The following is a 24,603-nucleotide window of genomic DNA, read 5'->3' on the forward strand; positions in this document are numbered from 1 at the left end:
ACGTACAAGTATGAATAAATATAAAAATACATAACACACACATCTATGGCGTGTGAGGCTGCATATGGAAGTGCTCCTGTATGTAACCATAAAATCAGTGTTTGACTTTTAAATCCTAAAGACTATGTGGTACTTGGAGACTCCTCTCACCAAGAGCTACTGAATGATGTATATTTCATGATCGGCTGTCCAACAGGCAATAATATTTTGCAATAATATTTTGTTATAATGCATTCAGATGGCCACTGTTCGCAAATAGTGAGCTGCAGTCAAGGTCACAACTAATAGGAGTAAATGTCAACTCACTAATCCCTGGGCTGAAGAGGAATGCTACACTAAGCTCACGTTACAATAGCATAAATCGTTCACTATAAACACTTCAATTAGTGTGACTCCATTACAGAAAGAGGTTACTCCTGCTAAATTAGCTGCTAAATTACTCATGCTAAAGTATCTAAATGCATTTGCAATCAAAACACTTCACCTGATAACAGTGTGCACCGTAAATTACACATTTCTCTGTATAAAATATTTTTAGCCCTCTCTGCCCTGACGCCTGGTGCATCTACAGTGGAATTGCACTTTAGGAAATACACATCACCTATAAACATGATGGTTCCGGTCGTCTCACATGTGATGAATACAAGAAGAATGTATCTGTTGTATTGACCTGTACTGATGAATGTAGAAGGAATCTTTGCCAGGATTGCAATGAAGTGCCAGATTTAAAATGCCTCCCCTCTGTTAAGAGGGCTTGTTGGGGTTGTATGCATTGTAGAAAACCTACCAGTGGAGGTTGCCAACCACAATTAAGCAAGTCACCTAGGCAGTTGGAGATTGACGCTAGCCCAGTAAAATTGCAGGATAAATGTACAAGCAGCCAGTTCACCAACCATCCTACAGTAAATGATAACAATCTTACTAAATCTCAGGAATGCATCAAGAGTACAATGTCTCATGTCAGTAAAACGCAGATAGACATCTAGACAACTATGGGCAGTTAAGTTGCTCCCTCAGGTTGCCAGCAGTCCCCATGGTCTCCCCTCTGTGATCCTGGGGAATAAACTGATACCATGACCCAAATGGACGATGCAATATACAACTGCATATCTAGTTCTAATCTTCATGCTAATCTCACTGCAATGGCAGTGAGTGCTCCAGGAGAATATGAAAAACTGGGAATGGATACTCATATGATACCAACTACTCAAATCAACAACCTCCTACCAGTGATTTGTGAGCATCTATTGTCAATTTTTAATGAACACTCTGAGTCATTATTAGAAAAACTCCTATCAAGTATCAAGCATTGCAACTATCCCCAATGGATCCAAAAAATAAATGAAACAAAAGTGAAATGACATTTCTGTGAGTTTCCTCTGACCTCAAAACCAAGTAGCAAAGAAGTTGAAACTGTACCTACTCAATATGAAAAGAATGTTGCCTGTGCACGCCTCTCGAAGACTAGCTCTGGTGCTGAAGCAGACAACTGACCAAAAGATGTAATCATGAACACGCTGCCAGTTACTATCTATAAACCTAACAAAGAAACAGGAGACATCATCAAACACTCCACTAAGGGAGTTAAATCATATGTAAACATGCTGAAGCTAAACCTGCCTATGGAAACAAATGGTGTTCATGTGCTGCCTGACAAAGTCAGTTCTGATCAGTACTCAGATAAAAATGCCACATCATACACCATTGAACTGCACCCAGGAAGTCACTTGTCAGTTAGCCCTGAATAAGACAGGACCACTACCAGGCCTGCCGCCAAATTGGTGTTGGGTACCAAACCGGGAAATATCTAGACTACCAAGTGCAAGACGGGCAGTCAAGACAGTTCGAACAGGAAGAAAAACACTTGGATGGGCACCACACTGGTCTTAAAGCTTCAGCCTTCCAAACCAGTTTTGTTCATCGCCCAGACATTCCCCCCCCAACAGTTTGTCTCGCGTTTGACCACAGACACATCAACACAACTCGTCACTGATGTACTGTTTGAGGAACTTCATTAGGGCCTAAAGATTCAGGGATTGAACACTCAAAGTACATCATATGCTTTTCACATCTACTGTGACAGAAATCAGTTCGAAAGAATTGCATGTGCCAAATGGCCCCTTGGTGCTATCATCAGGCCATTTTATGAAACATGAAGCAGAAAAGAAATAATAACCTTAAACGTCCCTGAGATGTGTCCAAAACAGTCCAGACTCTGTATCTCTATTCCCCACTAACAACCTGACTGCTCTACATGGGAATGGCGGTAACAAAAAAGTAATTACATATTTTGCCCTTAACATACTCATGGAAAGGGGGCTCCCAACAGTGATTGAACATGAGTTTCTAAACTACCCAAAATCTCCGTCATCTCTATCCCTAAATTTTACGATCCCTGTCATGGTTTTAACAGATCGAAGACCAGTGAAGCATCACGATCAGATGGATCAGACCGCATACATCCCTCATAATGGTAAAGAGAACAGTTTCATTCCACCTCCAATTTCAAAACATGTGATCCATCCACGAGGAAAAAATTTAATGAAGTTGAGGCTCTTGATGTCCAGTTCAACAGACATGGTTTGCTTTGCAGAAACCTGGCTTGACCCAATGAGGAAACAATTTCCTCTACTTGGCCTGCAAGGTATCAGATGGTGTGCACATCTAGAGAAAACCACAGGGGAGGGGTAGTTGCAAATTTTTTTCAGTGAGCTGGTACTTTCTATCTCCACTCAGTATTGAGCCAGGCTGACTCTTTCGAGGCAGTTCTAGTTACACTAAAACCTAAAAACAACAAAAGCCAAAACAATTCTCTTGACATTGTTGCAGCATATATCCCACCAAAGCCAGATGCACAAGTAGTTGATAAAATCCTCAATTAGTTGCTTAACCATCTCCATTCATCACCGAAACACATCATGTGTAGGGATTTCAATCACCCAAATATTCTGGGGCACCTCAAGAGTAGATTAAATGAGTGGCTAGACACATTAGGTCCTAAACTAGTTAGCACACCACCCTCAAGGGACAAAAGTATATTGGACCTTGCATTTACATCAGCAAATTGGGGGCAATCCCATGGGGGGTGTCCTTGAGGATTGTGAACTTGGAGTATGGGACAGCCCTGATGACAAGATGGTAACACTTTCTTTCTCTCTCTCTCTCTCTCTCTCTCTGATGCAATGAAGAAACTAACCATCACAGAACATTCAAATGCATTGTGGAATCCAAAAATCTCTGACAGTTTCCACATGCACTATAGGTGGAAAACTCTGGATCATCCCTGGACAGAGATGCCTTCTTGCAAGTTAGGGTGCTTTTTTATTAGGTAAAAGAGGGAGGCAATTAAACTTTAATTAGAGGCCACCGTAAATAAGGAGAAGCCAATCAGAGGATGCCATTGACTCACTCAATCTTAGCAGGTGGCTCGACCATATAACTAGGTTCTCCTCCTCAGTTTATCCTGAAATGTCTCAATACAGCAGTTCCTAAACTACTGGGATTTACTGACCCCTTCAAAAATCAAAACAAGTGTGTGGACCCCTACACACACAAGCAAACACACATATATATAGGAATATGTATGTGTGTGTGTATATATATATTACTGAAATTACGTATTAAAAAAATAATACAAATGCCTGTAGTATGGCAAAACGCTAGACCAAAAATTTAACATAAACCCAACAATTAATCGTAACAGCGAGGGCAGAGAAGGGGTAACAAGACAGAAACTGTAGCCGAAAGCCTCCAAATAATTTAGAATATAATTTAAATCCAATTCAAATAAATCCATTTTAAAATTTAAAATACAGAACCAATTGTATAACAATTTAGCGGCGCCCCCCCTAGTAAGGTACCAGTTCTGAGAAACGTGAAATATCACCAAAAGAGACTAATCAAACTACTAAAACCAAAATAAAAATAGACTGACCATTATGCCCCATATCGAAAGAGGACCATGAGGCCAATAATGGTCATGAAATCACTGCATTTCAATCACTAGACAAATCGTCGCATAGGTGAACCGATCGAAGGACCTATCCACCCCTCCTTCCTTCGATCGAGCCACAAATGCAGAGGATTTGCATAGCGGTGGTCCTTATGCAGCGAAAAATAAACAATAAAACAGACTAGCACTCCAGAGCAAAGCCACACCACAGACAGACTGAAAGCTTAACCAGCTCATATAGATACAGAAAATATATTTATAGATGGCAGCATATGCGCAGCTTAAGCAGGTCAAACCCACTACTACCATCTGATTTACATATATTATTATTATTATTATTAGCCATATGGTACAAGGAAGCCTGAGGCTTATGCTGCACCAGCCAAAAAAAAAAAAAAAAAAAAACCCAAGTGAACCCCTGAGTGAGAGAGAGAGAGAGAGAGAGAGAGAGAGAGAGAAGTATAAAGGAATCACCAAGAAAGAGAAGAATGATGATATCCAGCTCAGGACCCTGGGTTTGCCAAGCCCATACTCACCAGATGTGAGCACCCAGGGTTAATATATATAAGTAAAGACATTGATTCTGTCTTGTTACCCCTTCTCTGCCCTCCCTATTACGATTAATTGTTAGGTTTATGTTAAATTTTCGCTCTACAGTTTTGCCATACTATGGGCATTTGTATTAATTTTTTTAATATGTAATTTCAGTAATATATTGGGTATCATGTGGAGGATTTCTATTTTACTACCTCTAGTGACTACTTCATGTTTATTTATTTTCTTATTTATCTATTTTATTTTTAATGTTTTTACTTATATATATATATATATATTATGAACACTTTCTGAAAAGAAAATTCAAAGTTTTATTCATGAAACAACTCAATTTTATTCTTATTTTTATAGAGATATATAATAACTTTATTTATCATCAATTTGCTATACATAGAACGAATAATTTGAAATTTGTATACAATTATATATACTAATCGTATCAAAAATAAGTAATGTTCTATAATGGAATTCATTCTGATAGAAATCAGTATATTTTTTAATAAAATAACCACATATTACTTGATACCTTTTGAACATTTCGCTGACCTCTGGAACTGGTCTACGGACCACAGTTTGAGAAACGCTGCCTCAGTATATTTGTCACTGATCCTATCCTGTCATTTTTAACCAGATGGACCACTATTTAACCAGACTATTTAACCTTCATCAAATTTTTTTCCCTCCTATGTGGCGTATCTATTAGTAAGAGTGCTGCCAAAAAAAATTTCTGCTTCTCAACTGTCACTTCTGCCCAATCTCTTTTGCATCAAGCCCATTAAAACTCTTTGAAAAATCTCTTCTGAGAACAGTAACCAGCCAAATAATGCCACAACAGCTACTGCATATTCACTATGCTACCCAGCTAAAATCTAGTCACCACCACTACCAAGAGAAAAAAAATCTTTTTCCAGAAACAAAAAAAAAGTTGGAACACCTGTCAGGTTCCACAAACTGTATGTGCGTGATGATGTGACTACTGACAAGTTAAGTTTTCCAATGTCAGCTTTATATAGCATATACTTTGTTGCTTTGACATTACAGTTGGGGCATGAATCACGAAACTGTATCGAGATGACACGGAAAAAACTGCTGCTACTGCACCTGCAGATATGTCAGATTTTGAACCATCTGTATATTGCAATAATGTAGAATAGTCCTACACATGAGCCTTGCAAAGTTTATTGTTATTATTATTATTAGCCATATGGTGCAGGGAAGCCTGAGGTTTATGCTGCAACAGCCAAAAATAATTTAAGTTACCCTGAGAGAGAGAGAGAGAGAGAGAGAGAGAGAGAGAGAGAGAGAGAGAGAGAGTCAGAGTCAGAAGCAGAAAGGAATCACCAAGAAAGATGATGATATCCAGCCCAGGACCCTGGGCGTACCAAACTTCCCCCAGGGGTTTGCCAAGATGCAAACCCCTGGGGGAAGTTTGTGTAATGTTATATCCATGCAAAGGATCACTTCCTCCACTGAATGAAATAATTATCAAATGTGACCAAATACTCTAATTATGGTGGGTCAGCTATACATGTTTCTTGAAGGATTTTATAAAAGTGAATATTTAAGCATTGGGTGGTAGTCTAATATAAGCAGGTTTATTTACCCTGGGTTCATTATTGTAAAACGATATGTATGTAGCACACAAATGCATTACAAAAATATTGAAGGCTCCGAATTTTAACGGTAGTTGATCTTCATTCTAAGATGGACTGCAACAACCTCTGTAACACCTCTCTTTGTCATAACAAAATAGTTTCAAGCCCACCAAAAAACTTCCTAGGCAGTTGAAAGAGTTTATGTTAAAAAGGAATAACAAATTTTTTGTCCATGTAAACAGTTTACTTATCATTCTATCTTTGACTTCAGCAGAAAGAGTTCCTGTTAGAGAAGACAAAAGGAAGGTTATCATAATTAAAATAAACCTCACTCCATTCTGAATTTCTGATAAACTGCAATTTGCAAAAACTCTATCCAACGTAGGGTCAAATGGGTGTATGTGTGTGTGTGGGGGGGGGAACATAGTTCATAAAAAATAAAATATTTCTGTCATTAATAAAAGCTGGTTAATTAAACAATTTGCCAAAATTAAAATTCCCTATAATTATAGCCCTCTGTGCTCTATTACAAACACAGATAACCAACCTAACAAGCCCTGTACACTATTAACATTCTTTTTAAAACTTCCCACAGACAGTACCGTCTTAATGCATGGGCACACAGGGCACTTGCCCAGGGGCCCAGTTGATGAATTAATCACCAAATGATTAATGTTGATTATCAGTTTGAATTTACTTATAAAATAACTGAAAAAAAGTTATTTAATCCTTGCTTCACATCATGTTTTTTTTATGTTTAAACATTGATTTTGTTGAAAGTAGCAATAAATCTAAAGATTTAATTTTATTAACCATTTACATTTTTATTCCTTTGAATGAGTGGGTGGGGCCCAAGTGCATTGCTTTGCCCAGGGCCTAATGCTGTTAACGAAGGTAAAAAATCAAAAACACCTCCACACACCTCAACTCCCATAAAGGCAAGCAAGCAAACCAGAAATTATTACACTGAGGATCTAAATCACATCCAATCAGTCAACCAACAGGCATTCAAGTCTCTGAGCAATTAATAACCATTGGACAATATATTCAACAAAGCAGGGAGCTTATTCTTCAAACCAGTAGTGATGGCACAGAGCACTGTTTTTGAGACACACCTGTGCAGTGCCTCTAATAAAAAAAATCTCCCCATTATCCTTTAATTAATGATTAAAAATTTATGAAAATTTTTCTAGTTTTTTAATGCAATCCAAACTTCTACTGCAACAGTTCCTGAAGTTTTTAAATATTTTTGTAGAGTAGTGTGTTTTTTTAAAGTTCAAGATTACTTGCTTTTCCACTCTCAAAGTAAATAAAATTATAGTCTTACATGAGTTGTTTTTGATATTCTATTGCTTTTGCATAAATAAAGATGAAAAAAGAAACACAATATTCAATCAAGATGGCTGCTACGCTGCTGTGGGAAGCAAGATGCATATGTTTCAAATTTTAAAAAAATTTACCAAGTGAAAAATAGCAATTAATTATATACATAAATTTTTAAATAGTATTCATACACATAAGAGAAATGTGTCCATACACATGTTTAAATATTTCACATGCCTTAAGTCTTTTCAACTGGAAAATGGAACAGACTAATAGATTCATGTCTATACTTAAAATGTTTTATTATTATTTTTAATAATAATAACCAGAACATTTGGTTAATATGTATTGGGAAATAAGTGTTGACAATAATAAAAAGCTACATTTATGCAGGCCAATTAGCAGCGATAAGAGGTATAAACTACTACAAAATATCAAGCAATCTTGTGAAGAACTCAAGCTAGAGATTTGATCAGTGGAGAAATTGTTTTTGACAAATTTTTAGGAGTTGATAACGATGTCATAATAGCTGAATATCCAAGTGATTCCAACATTTTGGAGAGTATTCAATGAACTAGTAACAATATTGACTATATGAGTCGGATGACAATGAGGGCAATGAAGGCAATATTAAACCTTCCAAACATGAAATGTTGGCAGCATTTGAAACTTTGCGCTGAGGCCTTCAATGTGAAGAAAATGTGCCAGAAAATTTGTGTTTAAAAAATGCAGCATTTATGCACACTTGTAGGAACAATGTACAGTAAAGTCCAGTGTACAGTAATACCCCGAAGTTACGTGATAGGTGGGTCCGACGAAATCGCTTAAGTCGAATTCGCGTAAGTCGGGGTACAACTTTGCATATAAATACATATAATTTTTGTTTAATTGGGACCAAGGACTAACAAAAACACTAGTTTAGAAGAAAAATATTAATAAAATTGCAGTTCTTTATACATATTAATACAAAATATGTATTAAAAAAATAAATGACTTACGTAAAAAAGTTACTTCGATGTCTTCATAAAATCTAACAAATTCGTCTGACGACACAGACTTCTTTTTTTCACGCAGAATTTCTTCGTAGCAAGCTAATAACTTTTTTATTCCTTGCTTTGTAGCTATAACGCGTTCTTCGTTGTAGTCTATGTTTAAGCCCTTTTCAATTGAGCTGAGACCTTCTATCAAGTTTGCAATTGTCATGTGCTTTTCGCCGTTGCCTCATTTAGGCCTGTAGCACGTGCAATATCACACGGTCTTTCATTTCACTTAAAGTGTTTCACAATTTCATATTTTTTCTCTATCGACAGACTGGCCATAAGCCTTACCAGGGAAAACCCGGTGGGCCTGTGTGATTTTGGCCATAAACCATAGTATGAGGCCACTATAAATTTTCCCGGGTAAGAATTTTTGACCCAGTCCGCCTCTGTTTATCGATAATTGCTTTTCTTTTTCTCTCTGAATCTGCAGTGTCTTCACCAGGACACTTTCTTTTCACACCTTTTAAGTATTTTACTCATTTTTAGGGAATAAAGCTTACAAAACAAGGAGGCACGCTTGATACGCATAAACAAAGCTGCACGCATGTAGCAACTGAATAAACAACACCATAAAAGCAGAGATACACTATTAACACCTCACATTTCTAGGGGTTACTACCATAAAACAATAAAAATCCAGTTGGGTTTCTGCTAGTGGAATCTGTTATAAACTCGATCTAATTGCATACCGATAGCTGGAATTGTGTTGGTTTTTACGTTATTATGGTGAAATATGTTTCCCCTAAAACAAATACATTTTCAGAATCTCCTCTTCATTCCTATCGTGTTGCGTTCGGTTGGGGTGATTCTGCGTTCGACTGCCATTTCTTGTAAACACAAAGGTGAATCGTGCATAAGCCAATTCGGTTCGTGTTATATTATAAGATATTGTTACCGTATTTATAAATAGTGTATGATCGAATTCGTGTAGTGTAAACACGTGTTATACGAGGACTGACTGTATACGGCTCGACCGATGCGATCCATTTCTCTCGTGAAAACGATGTAATTTCCGACAAACGTTGAGCACGAATTCGAATGCACACATATAAATATGACAGTTGGAATACAAATTCTTGTATATGTGTGCAGCTCATGCGTAGCAAAATTGAATTTTGTTCATCTTTTGCCCTCACTTTCCACCGTCGCACCGAATATCGATAACATAAAAAACGACCTTGAAGATAGTGGGTGGCAGTGTTGCCAAACGATAAAATCAAGAACTGCGTTAACTCCAAGTTCACGTAAGTCGGGGTAGCGTAAGTCAGGGTATTACTGTACAACAAAAAATAACCAAATATTTTGCAAAATAATTCTTAAAAGTGTACTAATATACTGTGCACATCATGTAAGTAGTCATTTCTATATATATATATATGTATTAATAAATTAATTGTTTTAAAATGTTAGAAAATTTATTCATTCCCACTTATTTCTGATTTATTTCCCATCTTTTACTGTATTTCTTTATAATGAAATTTCTGTTTAATGAATTTTTTCAAGCGAATGATAAATTTCATTATACAGTAAATATCTTGTTAATACAAACTCAGTTCATACAAAATACTTGTTTATATGAAGCACATACCATTCCCCTGCTAGATAGACTTTTCTATGTAAATATATTTGTTTATTACAAAATTTGGTTAATATGTATTACAAAGTTTGTTTTCACACCATGAGAAATAAATATTGTTATTTTGTACATTTAATACAAATCTTGGCACAGTTGTCCAACAGAATAAAAACAGCTTTTCTAAGTTGTTTACATACACTCGCTCGCTCTTATGCCAGTTCAAAAAGTCCTTGCTATACAGTATATAGTAATCTATTTTTTGTGCCATTTTATTTGAATTGATGTCTTTTTTTGGAACTTGTCTTTAAAATTAAATCTCATCTAGCAACATAAACAGATGGAATTAAGCCTGGAAATTAAACTGAAAATTATACATGAGGCTAACAGGATGGAATGAAGCAAAATGGACATTTCAAAGAAATAACAACATCCCTTTACCGAATTTATCCACAATACTGAAAAACTGGGGGGAAAAAAAAAAAAAAAAAACTTGAAGAAGTGTGCAATACTGGAGCAGCGATAAAAAACAGGAAATGAATTGTTGGTTCAAAACAAGAGGAGCTTGAAACAAAACTTTGAGTGGTACCAACAAATGTGTGCAGCTAATTTGCCAATATCAGGTCTGATTTTGCAAGAAAAGGCAAATTATCTAGCTCGGCAACATGGAATTAGCGATTTCAAATGCAACAGTGGCTTGCTCGAAAAATTTAAAGAGAGGAATAACTTGGTTTCGCAAAATGTTTGTAGCGAGTCTAGATTAGTTGACAAAGGCTACAGACTGGTAGTGTTCTGTATGGTCCATTCTTGAAAATATTGGCAAAGGATATTTTTAATCTTGACGAGACAGGTTTATTTTATAATTTGCTGCCAAGCAAAACATTTTCTGTTTAAGGAGAGTCTTGTCATGGTGGAAAATTAAGTAAACAAAGACTCACTGTTTTGTTTTGCTCAATTCAAATGGCAGTATAAAAATATGCCCACTTTTGGCTGGTAAGTTTTCCAAGCCAAGGTGTTTTAAAGAAGTTAACCAACTTCCCTGTGATTATGAGGCCAATAGAAGTGCTTGGCTTACAGTCAAAATTTTTCAGATAGAAGAATGGCTTCAGAAAAAAGGAACATTTTTTTGATGATTCGAGATTGTGGTACAGCACATTCTGCCAAAGACACTTAAATTGACAAATATGTTCTGCTGTTGCTTTTACTTCCCATTACCACCAGTTTTATGCAGCCACTGGATCAAGGTATTATTTATAACCGCAAGACAGCATACAGAGCCTATATTATCAGGTAGGCTCTATATGCTATCTTGTGGTACTTGATCCATAACATAGGAAGGAAGAATTTTCAGCCAAAATGGAATGTCTTAGATACTATCTGTAATCTTGTTATTGCTTGAGACAATATTGCATCAAATGTAATAATCAACTGCTTCAGAAAGAGTGGCTTTGGAGATAATCTCATCGAAAAACATGGTACAACAGCATACACACTGCTATATAAAAAAAATGGCCAAAATTCATTGAGCATAATAGAGGATGTGTGAAAACTGTGTGAAGAACATTGGATTCTTTCTTTAAATTAGATTAATTTATCAAAAAGTTAATGGTCTGTATGTCTCTTTTTATATTAAGATTAATTCTTTTTACAGGGATACCAAAATATTGTATATATCAAAATACGTACTGTACAATATTTTCATTTCTGTTAATTGCTTTTCTCTTAGTTTATATTACAAATAAAATAAAATCTTTAAAGTGTTATTTCTATTACTATATTGTTAGACAAGGCTTTTTTGTTTTATTATTTATTTTTGATATTATTATTCTTAGATATATAGTATGTGCCAAAATAAGAAAAATAATAATAAAGTAAAATTGAAACTTTTGGGGATTCTCGTTACTATAAACCTTGTTATCTTGTTGTACCATGTTAATTACAAAACACGAAAACTTAAGTCAATTGAACTTTGTATTAACAAGATTTGATTGTATATCGAATTTCGTTATATGCCAACTGTATCAATTTGTAAGAAAGGAAGCTAATTAAAAACAAAATCCAATCTAATACACATATTAAAGCTAAATAAAATTACAAAAAATCATTTTGAACAACTTACATGGATGCACATTACAGGAAGATCAATATAATTTAGCAATTCATGGTGGTATTTTACTGACATGCATGAACTGAAGAAAACCATCACTTTCTTCTTACGATTTTTTTTCAGAAAAGTAAACAGTAGAAGAAATCTTTTGTCAGATGGACAGATAACATAGCCCTAGAGAATAAATAAACAGATATTTAATATACCACTTCAAAACAATTAAAAAGTGTAAAAGCACTGCAAAATTGTTGAAAAAGCCTAGAAATATAAAATAAAAATTACAAAATAAGGTAAAGGCTCAATAATGTCCTATTGCAATAGTAATAAAAAAACTAATTTAAGTGAAATTAATAACTCAAATTTTAACCATTCATAAACTGGTAGAATTTAAAGTGCCTCAATTATGTGAAAAATTTATCTATTTTTATATGATATTATATTACTGTATCTTGTACGTGGAAAAAAAAAAAAAAAAATGTTTTGGCATAACTTAACTACTGTTACACAATTTTCAGATATTTTACCATATTGGGTGTCCATATTGAAATGTAACAGCTTTGAAGTAACATTTTTATTGAATATAATGTGAAAATCTGTAAATAAGACCGAACTAAAGAAAATGAGCACAACTCATGGGAAATGATAAAGATACATCTGGTACTGTATTGTATTACAATACAGATTCCATATGTGCGATATGCATCATGCACTGTCACTAGGACTCAATTCCTTCCACGAATTGAATTGAAAAAAAAAAAAAAAAAAAAAAAAGAATTGAGAATACAGAAATGTATAACCAATTGCAACCAAGCTTCCAAAAGACAAATCAGAAAAAAATCATAAAATTGCTCAATCCTATGTTGGATGGTGCCTTTTGATGATGAGACTTATTCACTGACAGGCTAAACTTTATATACCCTTGTAGCATCAGGAAGTTTTTTGCACATGCGCTCACATGACCATTAATCGGATAAAAGGTAGACATGATGGAACAGAATTATTGTTTGGCTTCATTTCTGGTCTTGGAAATAAATAATTTGGTGAAATTATTTCTTTCGGTTATTGTGGTAGCCTTCATCAGTTGAGCTGAAAGTTGAGGAATGTAGAACTTAAGAGCATGTAGTGCCAGTCATGCACAGCAAACTGCATGATGTGCCAACTAACTGTTTGAAGTTGAAGACTGTGATTGTGATGTACGTGATCGTTGCCAACATTTGTCAGTCATGAGAATGGTTGCCTCAATAATAGGGTGGACATGACATCCACTACTTCTGTTGAATGAAGTATTAGAGCATGTGATGTGCAACAACTCCAACCAGGTAATGGCGGGACCGATTGACAACCATGACATCGTAACGTGGGTGAATGTCATGTCGGATTGACCAGAAGTGCTCAGAAATGGCCGAGTGTTCTATGTCCAATAAGCAGATGGCTCTTTCATGTTCTGAGATATGTTTGCCGAGCCTTCTGCCAGTTTCTGCGACATAGCAACTGGTGCAGTCGTGGCAAGAAATGCGGTAGACTAGTACACTTTGTAGTAAAGTGGGAACCGGTGTTTTCACTCTAGAGATGAGGGATAACAATTTCCTGCCCGGGAGCTGTACACACTTTATCCCATGAGATTTCAGGATCCTAGAAACCTGCTGTGATAGGTTCGGGTAGTATTTTGGTGAAATTATGTTTGGAAATGAGGAAACGAGGCACCTGTGAGGGGTCTTTACTGAAGTGTTTAAGGCCCTGGATTGAGTAAATTAAATGCTGATGGAATCCTAACTCTTGCTTGGATGACATGTACACACAAGGGGACATAAATTTAAATTCAAAAAGGATAGTTACAGGATAGATGTATTAAAATTTGTTTTCAGACAGAGAGTGAATGTTTGTGGAAACATTAATTTTAAGAAAGCATTAGACAAATTATTGGCGGGGAAGGGGAGTAATATGAGGTACATAGTATTTTTCTTGTCTGATGTTATATAAGCTTGCTTTATTTGCCACTGTTATAACTGGCACAGTTGTGGAAAACGACCAGTGGCACCCCAACCCAAAAACTATGCTAATACTAATGCTTGTATTAAAGCTTACCTTTGATGCTTTAATACAAGCATCTTTCTCCTCAAACAAGAAGCATTTCAGTTATTTTTTATTTATGAGTACAAATTTGAGCTGTAAAAGTACAATTAATTAAATATCCAAAGTTAAAATGGTATATTATCACAATACACATATTCCTACAACATATCATTTTCTTTTCTTTCTTTTTTTTTTTTTTTTTTTGTTGTTGTTGTTGTTGTTGTTTGGTTTTTAGGAGCATTAGCACCTAAGGCCATATTGCTCCAGGATATGCGGTGGTCATTCCTTAACCTTTCCGCATCCTCCGTATTTGGTGGTGACGGGCTCGAACCCCGGTCTAATCAAGAAGCGTGTGCTACGCACTGCTGCTCCTTCCCACCTGGCTACGGAGGGGCCATCTTTTTTTTTTTTTTTTTTTTTTTTTTTTTGTAAGATGCTGCAAAACACACATCAATCTATCATAAATACCACAGCAAATGGAATTCGTAGTCGTTGTCTCAAGCTACTGACATAATGCAGAGAGAAAGAAACAGTAGTATTAATTAAATTTTAAGTTTGAATTCAGAGACAGTCATAATTGCAGTTTAACTACTATTCTTTTTTAGCAAGAGAACACAAAACAGGGTTTAATGTATAATAATAAATTAATTGCTTTATTTTTCATACCTTTGGCGGTTGATTTAAGGGCCACTGTCTCAGGCATAATAAATTTGTATATTACTTTAATTAAATCAGTTAAATGAAATGACTTACCTAATTTTAGTGAAGTGTGCACAAAATATATCTCCCAAAAACTTTCGGGGCACACAGAAGACTTGAGATACTAAAAGAGGATCTAAACAATAACTATACTTGGTTTTTTTTTTTAATTGTTGTTGTATTTGGGTTTTTTTGGCACAAGGGCCTCTTGGGCCATATTGTGCCTGTTCATGGTTTGTTTGTCACTATGATCACAGTCTATTATACAGATTTATGTGTTTCAAATAATTAAACAGTTCCTCGAAATTTGCTTCATTCCCAAGAATATGAAATAAGGTTAAGGGTTCCTGTAAGTTAGACAGGGAGCTAAAGTTTGATTTTCTGACTGTTGAAAGTTGGGGACATTCTATGAGGATGTGTTTTATTGTTAGCTGCGACTTACAAAAGAAACACTGAGGAGGATTCTCTCCCATAAGCAAATACAGGTGAGTTGGATGCGAATGGCTGAGGCGGAGCCTTGCTAGAATCACTTCTTGTCACCCGTTTCTCCTGGAACTAGATGTCTACAGTTGTGGCTCTTTTTTTTTTTTTATCTGCAGCAGTTTATTATTGGTTTGAGTTTTCCAAAGGAGAGACCATTGTTTCCTGCATGTTGTTTTAATGACAGATTTGTAATCGATGTAGGGAACTTTTAGTTGTCTGGAAAATCCAGAGTCAGGATGTTTTGCAGCAGCATCCGCATGTTCATTACCTGAGATGCCAAAGTTTCTTTTGTTTTTTTTAAATATTGTAGTCAGTATGCTATGGTATGTCATGAAAGATCTGGGAAAACAGTTGAAAGTGCACTGATGTCAATTTACACAAACTACACTTGGCAGCAATGCACTTCAACTTCATGAACTCTGAATCACTGCTTCTGTTACTCAAAGACCTACTAAATAAAAGGCAATGATTAGCAGTGACTTTCAGTGACTTGAAACTAATACTTTCAAGCAAGATCTTATTTTTTTTCCAGTGGCATTTCTCTGCACCCCTGCCCCCAGAATTTAAATGCCTGGTTTATTAAACTTCCTAGAATTTAGAGATTATTAAATTATTAAACTTTAAAACTTCCTTACTAAATGATTATTAAAATTTGTGTGCCTATTACTTTATTAATTCAATGGTTGATTCCTACAGATTAATTTATTTGATGGTAAATTTAAACAAAGGATTGTGTGTTAATTTAAATGTAACTATGAAGTGAAGTAAATGAACAAAGATTTTTAAAGGTATGCAGTTTAATTTTTTTCTATTTTCATTAACTGATTATGATTACTATCTGTAATAAATATGACAAAGATATGCACATATATATAATAATTTAACATGGCAAAAGACTGCCCTTTTAACAGTAGTTTCTGATTATTCTCAATTTTGGTACTTGGTGCTGTAATTAATGACACATTTGCTAAATTTGTGCATCTGGTGTTTGGACAAATAAACTAGCAAAAAATTGTAATGTGCTCTATAATTTCATCACCAAAATATTTCATAAGCAGTCTGACCAAATTTGGACTAACATGCATGTCACCGTGCGCAAAGCAACATTATAAGCATAATAGGAGTAACAGCTAATTTTACAAAGTGTAACCAAATATACTTCCATCACTGCTTAATAAAACATGAGACTACATGTGAATATAAATATGAGCTCTAGAAAGGGTTATACACTGGGACATGACTATATGATGCCAAAATTTTCTAATTATGGTAGCCAGAGTACTTAAGGGTGCCATCTCAAAGGTTAATAATGCTGAAAGATGGCAAAGGGTATATCTACATGAACAAAGAATATCAGACAAAGATTGGTGTGGCAATCAGACCAAGCATAAGCAAGGACTATATCTGGCCATGGATAATTAATCCAGTATGCTGTAGCCAAGTGTCATCTTTCAATCATGGTAACCTTCCCTTATCCAGAAAAATCGTGCTAAAGGAACTGGGATTTAGCAGTCAATGTCCTATTCACAAACTTCATGGATTAAAAATGAAAAAGACTGCAAATATCACTGATAGTGGACTGTGATCTGGAAAAATAGGTGGGATTCTTCCAATCCTGCATTACATTTGCGTACAGATGGCAGTCAGTATCACATAGTTCCCACACCATCACTTCAATAATGCTAGGCTGTAGGGATAAATTATTTGAAATATTTTGTTAAGTATACATATAGTGACCTGACTCTTGAAATTTACTTCAGGCTCCATTAATTTATATAATCATCATTCTCTCACCTGTTCTAAACCTTCTACTGTAGCCTTTTCTTCTTTCTCCTCAATGCCTATATATAAAGGCTCTATCTTCAATGCTACTTTAATCAAATCTTCTGTCTTCTTTGTCTGTGTTGCACTAAATAACATGGTCTGTCTTCTTTCTACAAATAATTATTTATACTGCATTCATTTTTTGGCACTAAAGAAATTTTAACATTTAAAATATTTTAATACAAATTCTCTATTTTAACTGGGATATACAACAACAAAAATAAAGAATAAACTGAAATAACAAAAGAATGAAAAAAATAGAAATCAATTCTTAATGAATAAAGTGGATAAATTTGATTTGAAAACCAACATTTAATGTCAATTTAATCAAACAGTTAAATAAATCATCAAATGATTTAAACAAATTCAATTATTTTTGCAATACAATCCAGGATTCATGCTGAAATGGGCCCTGACTGCTATTAACAATTCTCTCATAAATATACTCTCACGTGAGTATGGGGTCTGAAATGCAACTTGCTTCCAATTTGAAAGGACTTTTCAAGTGGTGGTCAGTCTTGGAGGCAGAAGTATAGGATTTCAGACAAAGAATCAGAAGTCGTTTGTTGTATTTATTATCACATAAGCTACTTAGGGCATATTTCACTTTTTGTATATTAAATCTGATTACAATACTAAATAAACCTTAGAAAAAGGAAAACTTTTGTAATGTTCTTTCTATCTTCTAACATTTTTTTAGGCCCAAGATACTACACATTATAGAGAAATAAATGCTCGCCTTTGGATAACATCAATATAATTTAATTTTCTTGTTCACCTTCTATGACATTGAACAGAGTCTTTAATACCATGTTTATAAACTCAGAATCTATGCTCTGGTTTCATTCCGACTCCTGTGGAGGCATTCTGGAAGAGTTCATCTTTCAACATTGATTAATTACAACTAGTAATTAATATCAGTATTAATTACAACCAGTAATTCGAGAGCGTAAGAGGTTCCAATCAGGAACCTCTTACACTCTCAAACATTGAGGTCACATTACTTTCCAGCTGTGCTGCTGCACTGACTTCTTCTCAGGAGGTAATTGCTGATTGGATGGTGTCCAATCACAAAGCCATATTATTTAAAATATCTGCTCATGCCTAATCCTCAATTCCTCTATTAGATCTAAACAGTTATTCACTTAGGAAAGTAAAGTAAAGCAGTAAAGACTTAAGGATGCTACCATTTTTGAGTTTCCTGATTGTAACCAAAATGCTCTTGTTAAAATCAGTGTCTCCCAACCTTTTTCGAATAGTGGCCCCCTTTTATAATAGCCAAATAACCTGCAATCCCCACCACATTTGCATAAAAAGGCATTTTTAACAGGGTAAAGAAATCACATTAAAAATAGTTTTCAGAATATAATTCTAACCTAATATTTAATGAGATGGTTGTACTTGCATCTGGGCAACCAGCTTCAAAATTTACAGTGTTTGTTAAAGCTAACCTCATGTCATCCTCAACATTCAGTCTGTTTCTTACTTTTGTTTTGATATGAAGAAGCGTTGAAAATCCACTCTCGCAGAGATATGTAGAGGCAAATGGAAGTAAACCCGAAAGACAAGCATGGTGCCATTTGGATATGACTGATATACACAGCAGGGGCTTAGAGGGGAACAGGTATTCTGTGTGTTATCAGACACTCAGTCTAAAACTCCAATATTGGTGTTTTAAACTGATGTATCCAATATCTTTCTATTACAGAAGATTTAGGAGAAGTCCGGTTGGCGTGCCTCCCTAAAATCCACTCATGCACACCTTCTAGATGGTAAGCCCTGTGACGTCACTTATTTGGCAACAAACATGTAGAGTGGCTCTCTTCAAGATGCCTGGTCAGCATGAAGAGGAAAAGACCAAACCCTCCAGCAGATGAAAGCACAATGAAACAAATGGCCCTCAGTCCCCAGCGGCTCTCACTCCCCCTCTTACGGCAGCGAGAGGATCAGAGTGGAAGCAGAGGGTGCTAAGCATCTCAGGGTATGACCAGGCTGCCATGCACGGAAACTGAACTTGGCCTGTTACAACATAAGATCGCTCATTGGTGAACAGAGGATATTAGAGCTGGAAAAGGAATTAGAAAATGTGAACTGGAATAACAGGTTTGGCTGAAACAACAAGAAGAAATGAATCACTTATAAGTTTATCAAGTGGAATTCTGCTGTACACCAATGGAAACAGTGAAAGGAGCGAAGATGGAGTTGGTTTTCTGGTCCATAAAGATATAAAAAAAAAAAACAACATTTTAGAATTCAAAAGTACATCACCAAGGGTGTCAGGACTAATACTCAGGATTTCTAAGAGGTACAAGCTAAAGTTATAATGATTTATGCACTACCACTGAGCCATGATGATGATGATGAAGAGGTTGAAGAAATGTACACCGAAATTAAGTCTTTTAGATGAGCAGAACCCACTACAATATCATTATGGGAGATTTCAATGCTAAGGTTGGAAAAAGACAAAACAGTGCAGAAATGGGAACTATAGGAAATTTTTGAATTGGTGAAAGAAATAAAAGAGGTGAAAGACTTGTGGAATTTGCAGAATTTCGAGGATTGTCATAATGAACAATTTTTTCAAGAAAAGGGTGAACAGGAAGTGGACATGGAAGATTCCAAATGGATTAACAACTAATGAAATCAATTTCATCCTCACTAACAGAAGATATATCGTGAATGATGTTACTGTTCTGAACAAGGTAAATGTTGAAAGTGATCACAGAATGGTAAGATGCACACTTGATAAAGATGTAAGAAAAGTTGGGTAAATAATGCGAAGGTCTTGGAGATAACAGAAGAGAAGAAAAAGCAGTATGTACTGGAACTTAAGAACAAGTTTGAGCTTCTGCAGACTGCTGAGGACCAAGATATCGACAAGGAATATTATAACTTTCTGAAAGTGATAAAGCCCAAGAAACTTATAGATTTCTTGGGCTTTATCATTTAGAGGTCTCAGACAGTGTTTAAATTAGGTGCAGTGGGACCAACTGATGATGTTACCAATAGCAAATTCTAAATGGGAAGTATTCAGGAAAGTAACCAAAGTTTTTCATACCAACAAAGAAATATTGTTCAAGGCATAGATCTAAATAGATGTCATATGAACTATTGAGCCAAGTGGCAGAGAAGAAAAGTGCATGGGATGCATATAAATTATAAGGTGATAGTGAAGCCTATGGTAGATATAAATTAGTCTATAATCAATTCACAAAGGAGGTTAGGCAAGTTAAGGCAGATTATGAGAAGTCTCTGGCAAAGAAAAAAAGCAGACTTCTATGCTTATATTAACAGTAGAGGGAAGGGGTTGAATCTCATTGAGCCACTTGATGTCTATGTGTTAACTGTTGATGACCCTGCTCAGGTTGTGGATAAATTGAATAGGTACACTGGTGTGCAAAACTTAAGGACCAACACTATTTCTAAAGGTTACAACCACAAAATCTTCACTTAAGGTACTCTTTACCGATGAGAAAACGGCACCTCCGTAGCCAGGTGGGAAGGAGCAGCAGTGCGCAGCACACACTTCTTGATTAAACCGGGGTTCGAGCCCGTCACCACCAAATACAGAGGATGCGGAAAGGTCAAGGAATGACCACCGCATATCCCAGAGCAATATGGCCTTAGTTGCTAATGCTCCTAAAAACCAACCAAACAACAAACAACAACAACCGATGAGAATAGATTCAGTATAAGCAGCAATCCTGGACATCAGCTAATCTGGCACATGGTATCACCCTGCAAACATCTCTGGAAGGGATCAATACAGCAGTCAAGGTGTTCTTGTCTGGGGAGGCGTTATCTTGGATGGACATACACAACTCCAGATACTGGAAGGTGGTACTGCAACTGATGCACGCACTGTACTGAGGTAGTCCTTCCCCACGTGCGTCTGTTCCGAGGTGCCATTGGCCCCAGAGTTTGTTTATGGATGATAATGCCACACCCCATCACACTGCAGCTGTTGATATGCTTTTGGAAAGTGAGGACATTGTTCGTATGGAATGCTTGCCCATTCCGCCGATCTAAATCCCATTAAACACATACTCTGGGGTTGCTCTGGTGAGATGTCTAGCGGCATGTCCACACCCACCAGAAAATGTTCACCAGCTGAAGATGGTGCTGACAGAGGAATGGACGATGTTACCGCAAGAACTTATCAAAAACATTGTTCTAAGTATGGACAGGTGGTGCAAAGCCTGCATCAACATTAGGGATGGCCATATCTTCTACTGAGGACCACCTCTTCCTTTTGTTCCATCTTCGGCAGTGATGCACCTATATCATGGCAGCCAGTGCTATGTTGCCATTTTTGAATAAAGTCCCTCTGTACCATTTTGTTTCCCCTTATTGTGTCTGTGTTCTTTCCTTCATCATTTCTGCACCTCACGAGGTTCCTTTGGTATGCTTTTCCTATATCCAGGCCACTCCTATGAGAAGCTACATGTGAAAACCTGACTGGTCCTTAAATTTTGCACACCAGTGTATTTCGCATCCACAATCACACACATGAGGAATTTGTTAGGGAAGCGGGGTGTGAGAATTTATCAAACTCTAATGAGGAGCTAAATGACTTTATGATAACTGAAAGGAAAGTGGAGGAGAAATTGTTGAGAATGGACATAAAAAAAGGCGCCTGGGGTAAATGGAATTAATCCGATTGTAGTAAGAGGGGTCCTTAAACTGGAAAAGTGTGAATCTATTCCCAATTCATAAAGGGAGATCAAATGCAACACAAATAATTACAAGCCTGTTAGCTTAACGTCTGTTCCAGTGAAAATAATGGAATCACCGGTTAAAGAAGTAAGGCAGGACCGTTTGGACAGGCATGCAATTATACTGTGATCAAAACATCAATTTGTCAAGGGACTGTCTTGTCTAACCAATCTGATAGGTTACTATGATACAGTGACCAAAGAAATGATGCAAAAAATTATTTTATCATCATATATTTGAGGAAGGTTTTTGATACTGTTGCACATAACAGACTGCTGTGCAAACTGGCATTAAGGAGACATTACTGCCATGGATAAAGGGATGGTTAATTGGAAGAAGACAGGGTAGTTATCAATGGACACTACTTTTTGTGGACTGTTATTAGTGTAGTTCTCCAGGGTTCAAATGATGAATCCATTGTTGTTTTCAATATTTATCATCCATATTCACCAAACTGCACGCGGGTGGGCTACTGCAACAAGATTTAGGAAAATTGGAACGATGAGCTGAGAAATGACAGTTGAAGTTTAACATTTACAAATGCAAGGTACTACACGTGGGTAGCAGTAACCCCACAGTAACATTATCAACTGTGTGTTCTACACTCAGCATAGTGGAGAACGAAAAAGACCAGGGGGTAATTGTGCAGTCGGACAATAAATTCTCTGAACAGTGCGACATGCTGCCAGGACAGCTCATGGGATTTGTCATTGATATACAGAAACCTTGCTAGCAGGGATAAGGAGGTGATCACTTTGCACAAGGCCATGGTTAGGCCATCTTGAGTACTGCATACAGGTCTGGAGGCCTCACTTTAGGAATGGTGTAGATCTTCTAGAACAAGTGCAGAGAAGGGCAACCATATTGGTGAAGGAAAAAAAAAAAAGAGTGCTCTAACCTAGAAAGGCTTTATTTCTGCAAACTGCAGCATCCCAATACCAGGTACCTGGTCTAAAGCCTTGAATGGATTGAGTAAGATGAATGTTAATGGTATTCTTCCCCTTGCTGAGACTACACGAGGGTTCATAAATTCAATACGAATAAGGACGATTGTAGAACAGATGTGCCAAAGTTTGCCTTCAGCCAGTGGGTGGTTTATTATTGGAACAGGCTTTCATCTGTTGTTGTGGAAGTGGATGGGTTGAATACATTCAAGCAAGAAGTAGATAAATTCTTGGAGTGAACTGATTATTTATTATTTATTTTTTTTTCTGGCTGATGCTATATAAACTTGCTTTATTGCATCATTTGACCCTACTACTACTCTTTGTTACCCTAAAACAGCTGCATGTAATCACTTTCATCTTTAGTTAATCTATTAGTCTGTATTTCCCCAGGCTATCAGTTTTCCACCTCACCTAACACTGCCTTGATAACACAGCAAATATTCTTGCACCTTTTCTATTTAAGTGTGTCCCAATCTTGTAAAAATCATCTTTCCTGTCAATAAGCACAGACTGTGCTGAAAAAAATTCTACCCCATGAACCTTGCATAGTCTCCCCACGACAAAATTGATTGACAGGGCTCTCAACATATACTCCCTCCTATCACGTCTCCATAGGATTGCAGACACTTTCAAATTTAATCCAACTCAACTTTTTTCCCAACATTGCTCTGCACTTATCAAGTCCTCAAATCTCCTACTCTTAATATCATTAGTGCTCATGTGTGCAAGATCCATCCCCTTTCATGCCATCTTTATATTGCCTACCTAACTTAGAATTCATTCAAGTAAGTAAAGACTAGTGGGATGGATTCGGGAGGAAATGTTGATTCTGCACTTTGTAGCAACCAATATCGTTCATTACTGTGAGAATGAATACAGGAAGATATGAAAGGGTTATATTTTGTAAAAGATTAAATGCTCATATAAAGAACAGCTCTAAATAGTTTACAGTTAAATAAATGCAAAGAGATGGCAGACTATTATTACTGCCCAAAAGAAAAATACACTAGTCTCTCTGACTGAAATCAGCCAACAACTGCATCCAATGATGAGGCATTTAAAATTCTTCTAGTCTATGGTGCAATTGGATCCAGACCTTCCAAAATGAGTGATAAGTGGTAAAGCCACTACTACATTATACTGTCACACTGGATGTACTAAGCTATGTTATTACACTAATGCCTACTGCAAATACATATTAATGCTCTGTAGTCATTGTAAAGGCAAAGTTTATAATTCTCAACTGTTGATCGGGGAAAAAAAAAAAAAAAACATATGAAAGGGCAAGACATTCCTCTCAACTTAATTTTTTCAGTTGCTGTATCAATTCGTTACAACTAGTTTATACAGCAGCACTCCTCTTGTCAGTTGAGAAAGCATGTTGACCATTTGTCTAGTTTCAAAAATGTATTGTGTGTGCCAGCAGAATGTCACATGCAGCATTCTGGGCATGCAAGCCGAAATGAACACCATCCAACATGATGCTTAAAATGCTCATGTAGAGCGCTGCATGTTACCGATGTTTTACATGCTCATGTAGCACAGCTCTAGACCTATCTCAGTCAGCTCAATGAGCATTACACATATTCCAACTCGTGAAAAGTGAAAAGATTCATGATACCATGTCTAAGTTTCTTAAGGGAATTTATCACATGGTTTCTTAGACATTTCCTCTGCATATGATACAGTATCATATGCAGTGGAGAGCCTTATTCG

General features: G+C 36.2%; 1 protein-coding gene across 1 annotated transcript in view; it reads right to left on the reverse strand.

Moving 5' to 3' along the window:
• Positions 1-24,603, reverse strand: part of pit (probable ATP-dependent RNA helicase pitchoune) — a 170,137-nt gene that overhangs the window by 39,038 nt on the left and 106,496 nt on the right. The window contains exons 8-9 of the mRNA XM_090370075.1: positions 17,195-17,334; positions 12,158-12,319 (exon numbers count right to left, since the gene is read on the reverse strand). Coding sequence (XP_090226201.1) covers positions 12,158-12,319; positions 17,195-17,334 — 302 coding nt within the window. The remainder of the gene's footprint in view (positions 1-12,157; positions 12,320-17,194; positions 17,335-24,603) is intronic.

This window comes from Mastigoproctus giganteus, chromosome 3 (assembly GCF_048544385.1).
Source record: "Mastigoproctus giganteus isolate SK-2022 chromosome 3, ASM4854438v1, whole genome shotgun sequence".
In the NCBI taxonomy this organism is placed as follows: Eukaryota; Metazoa; Arthropoda; class Arachnida; order Uropygi; family Thelyphonidae; genus Mastigoproctus; species Mastigoproctus giganteus.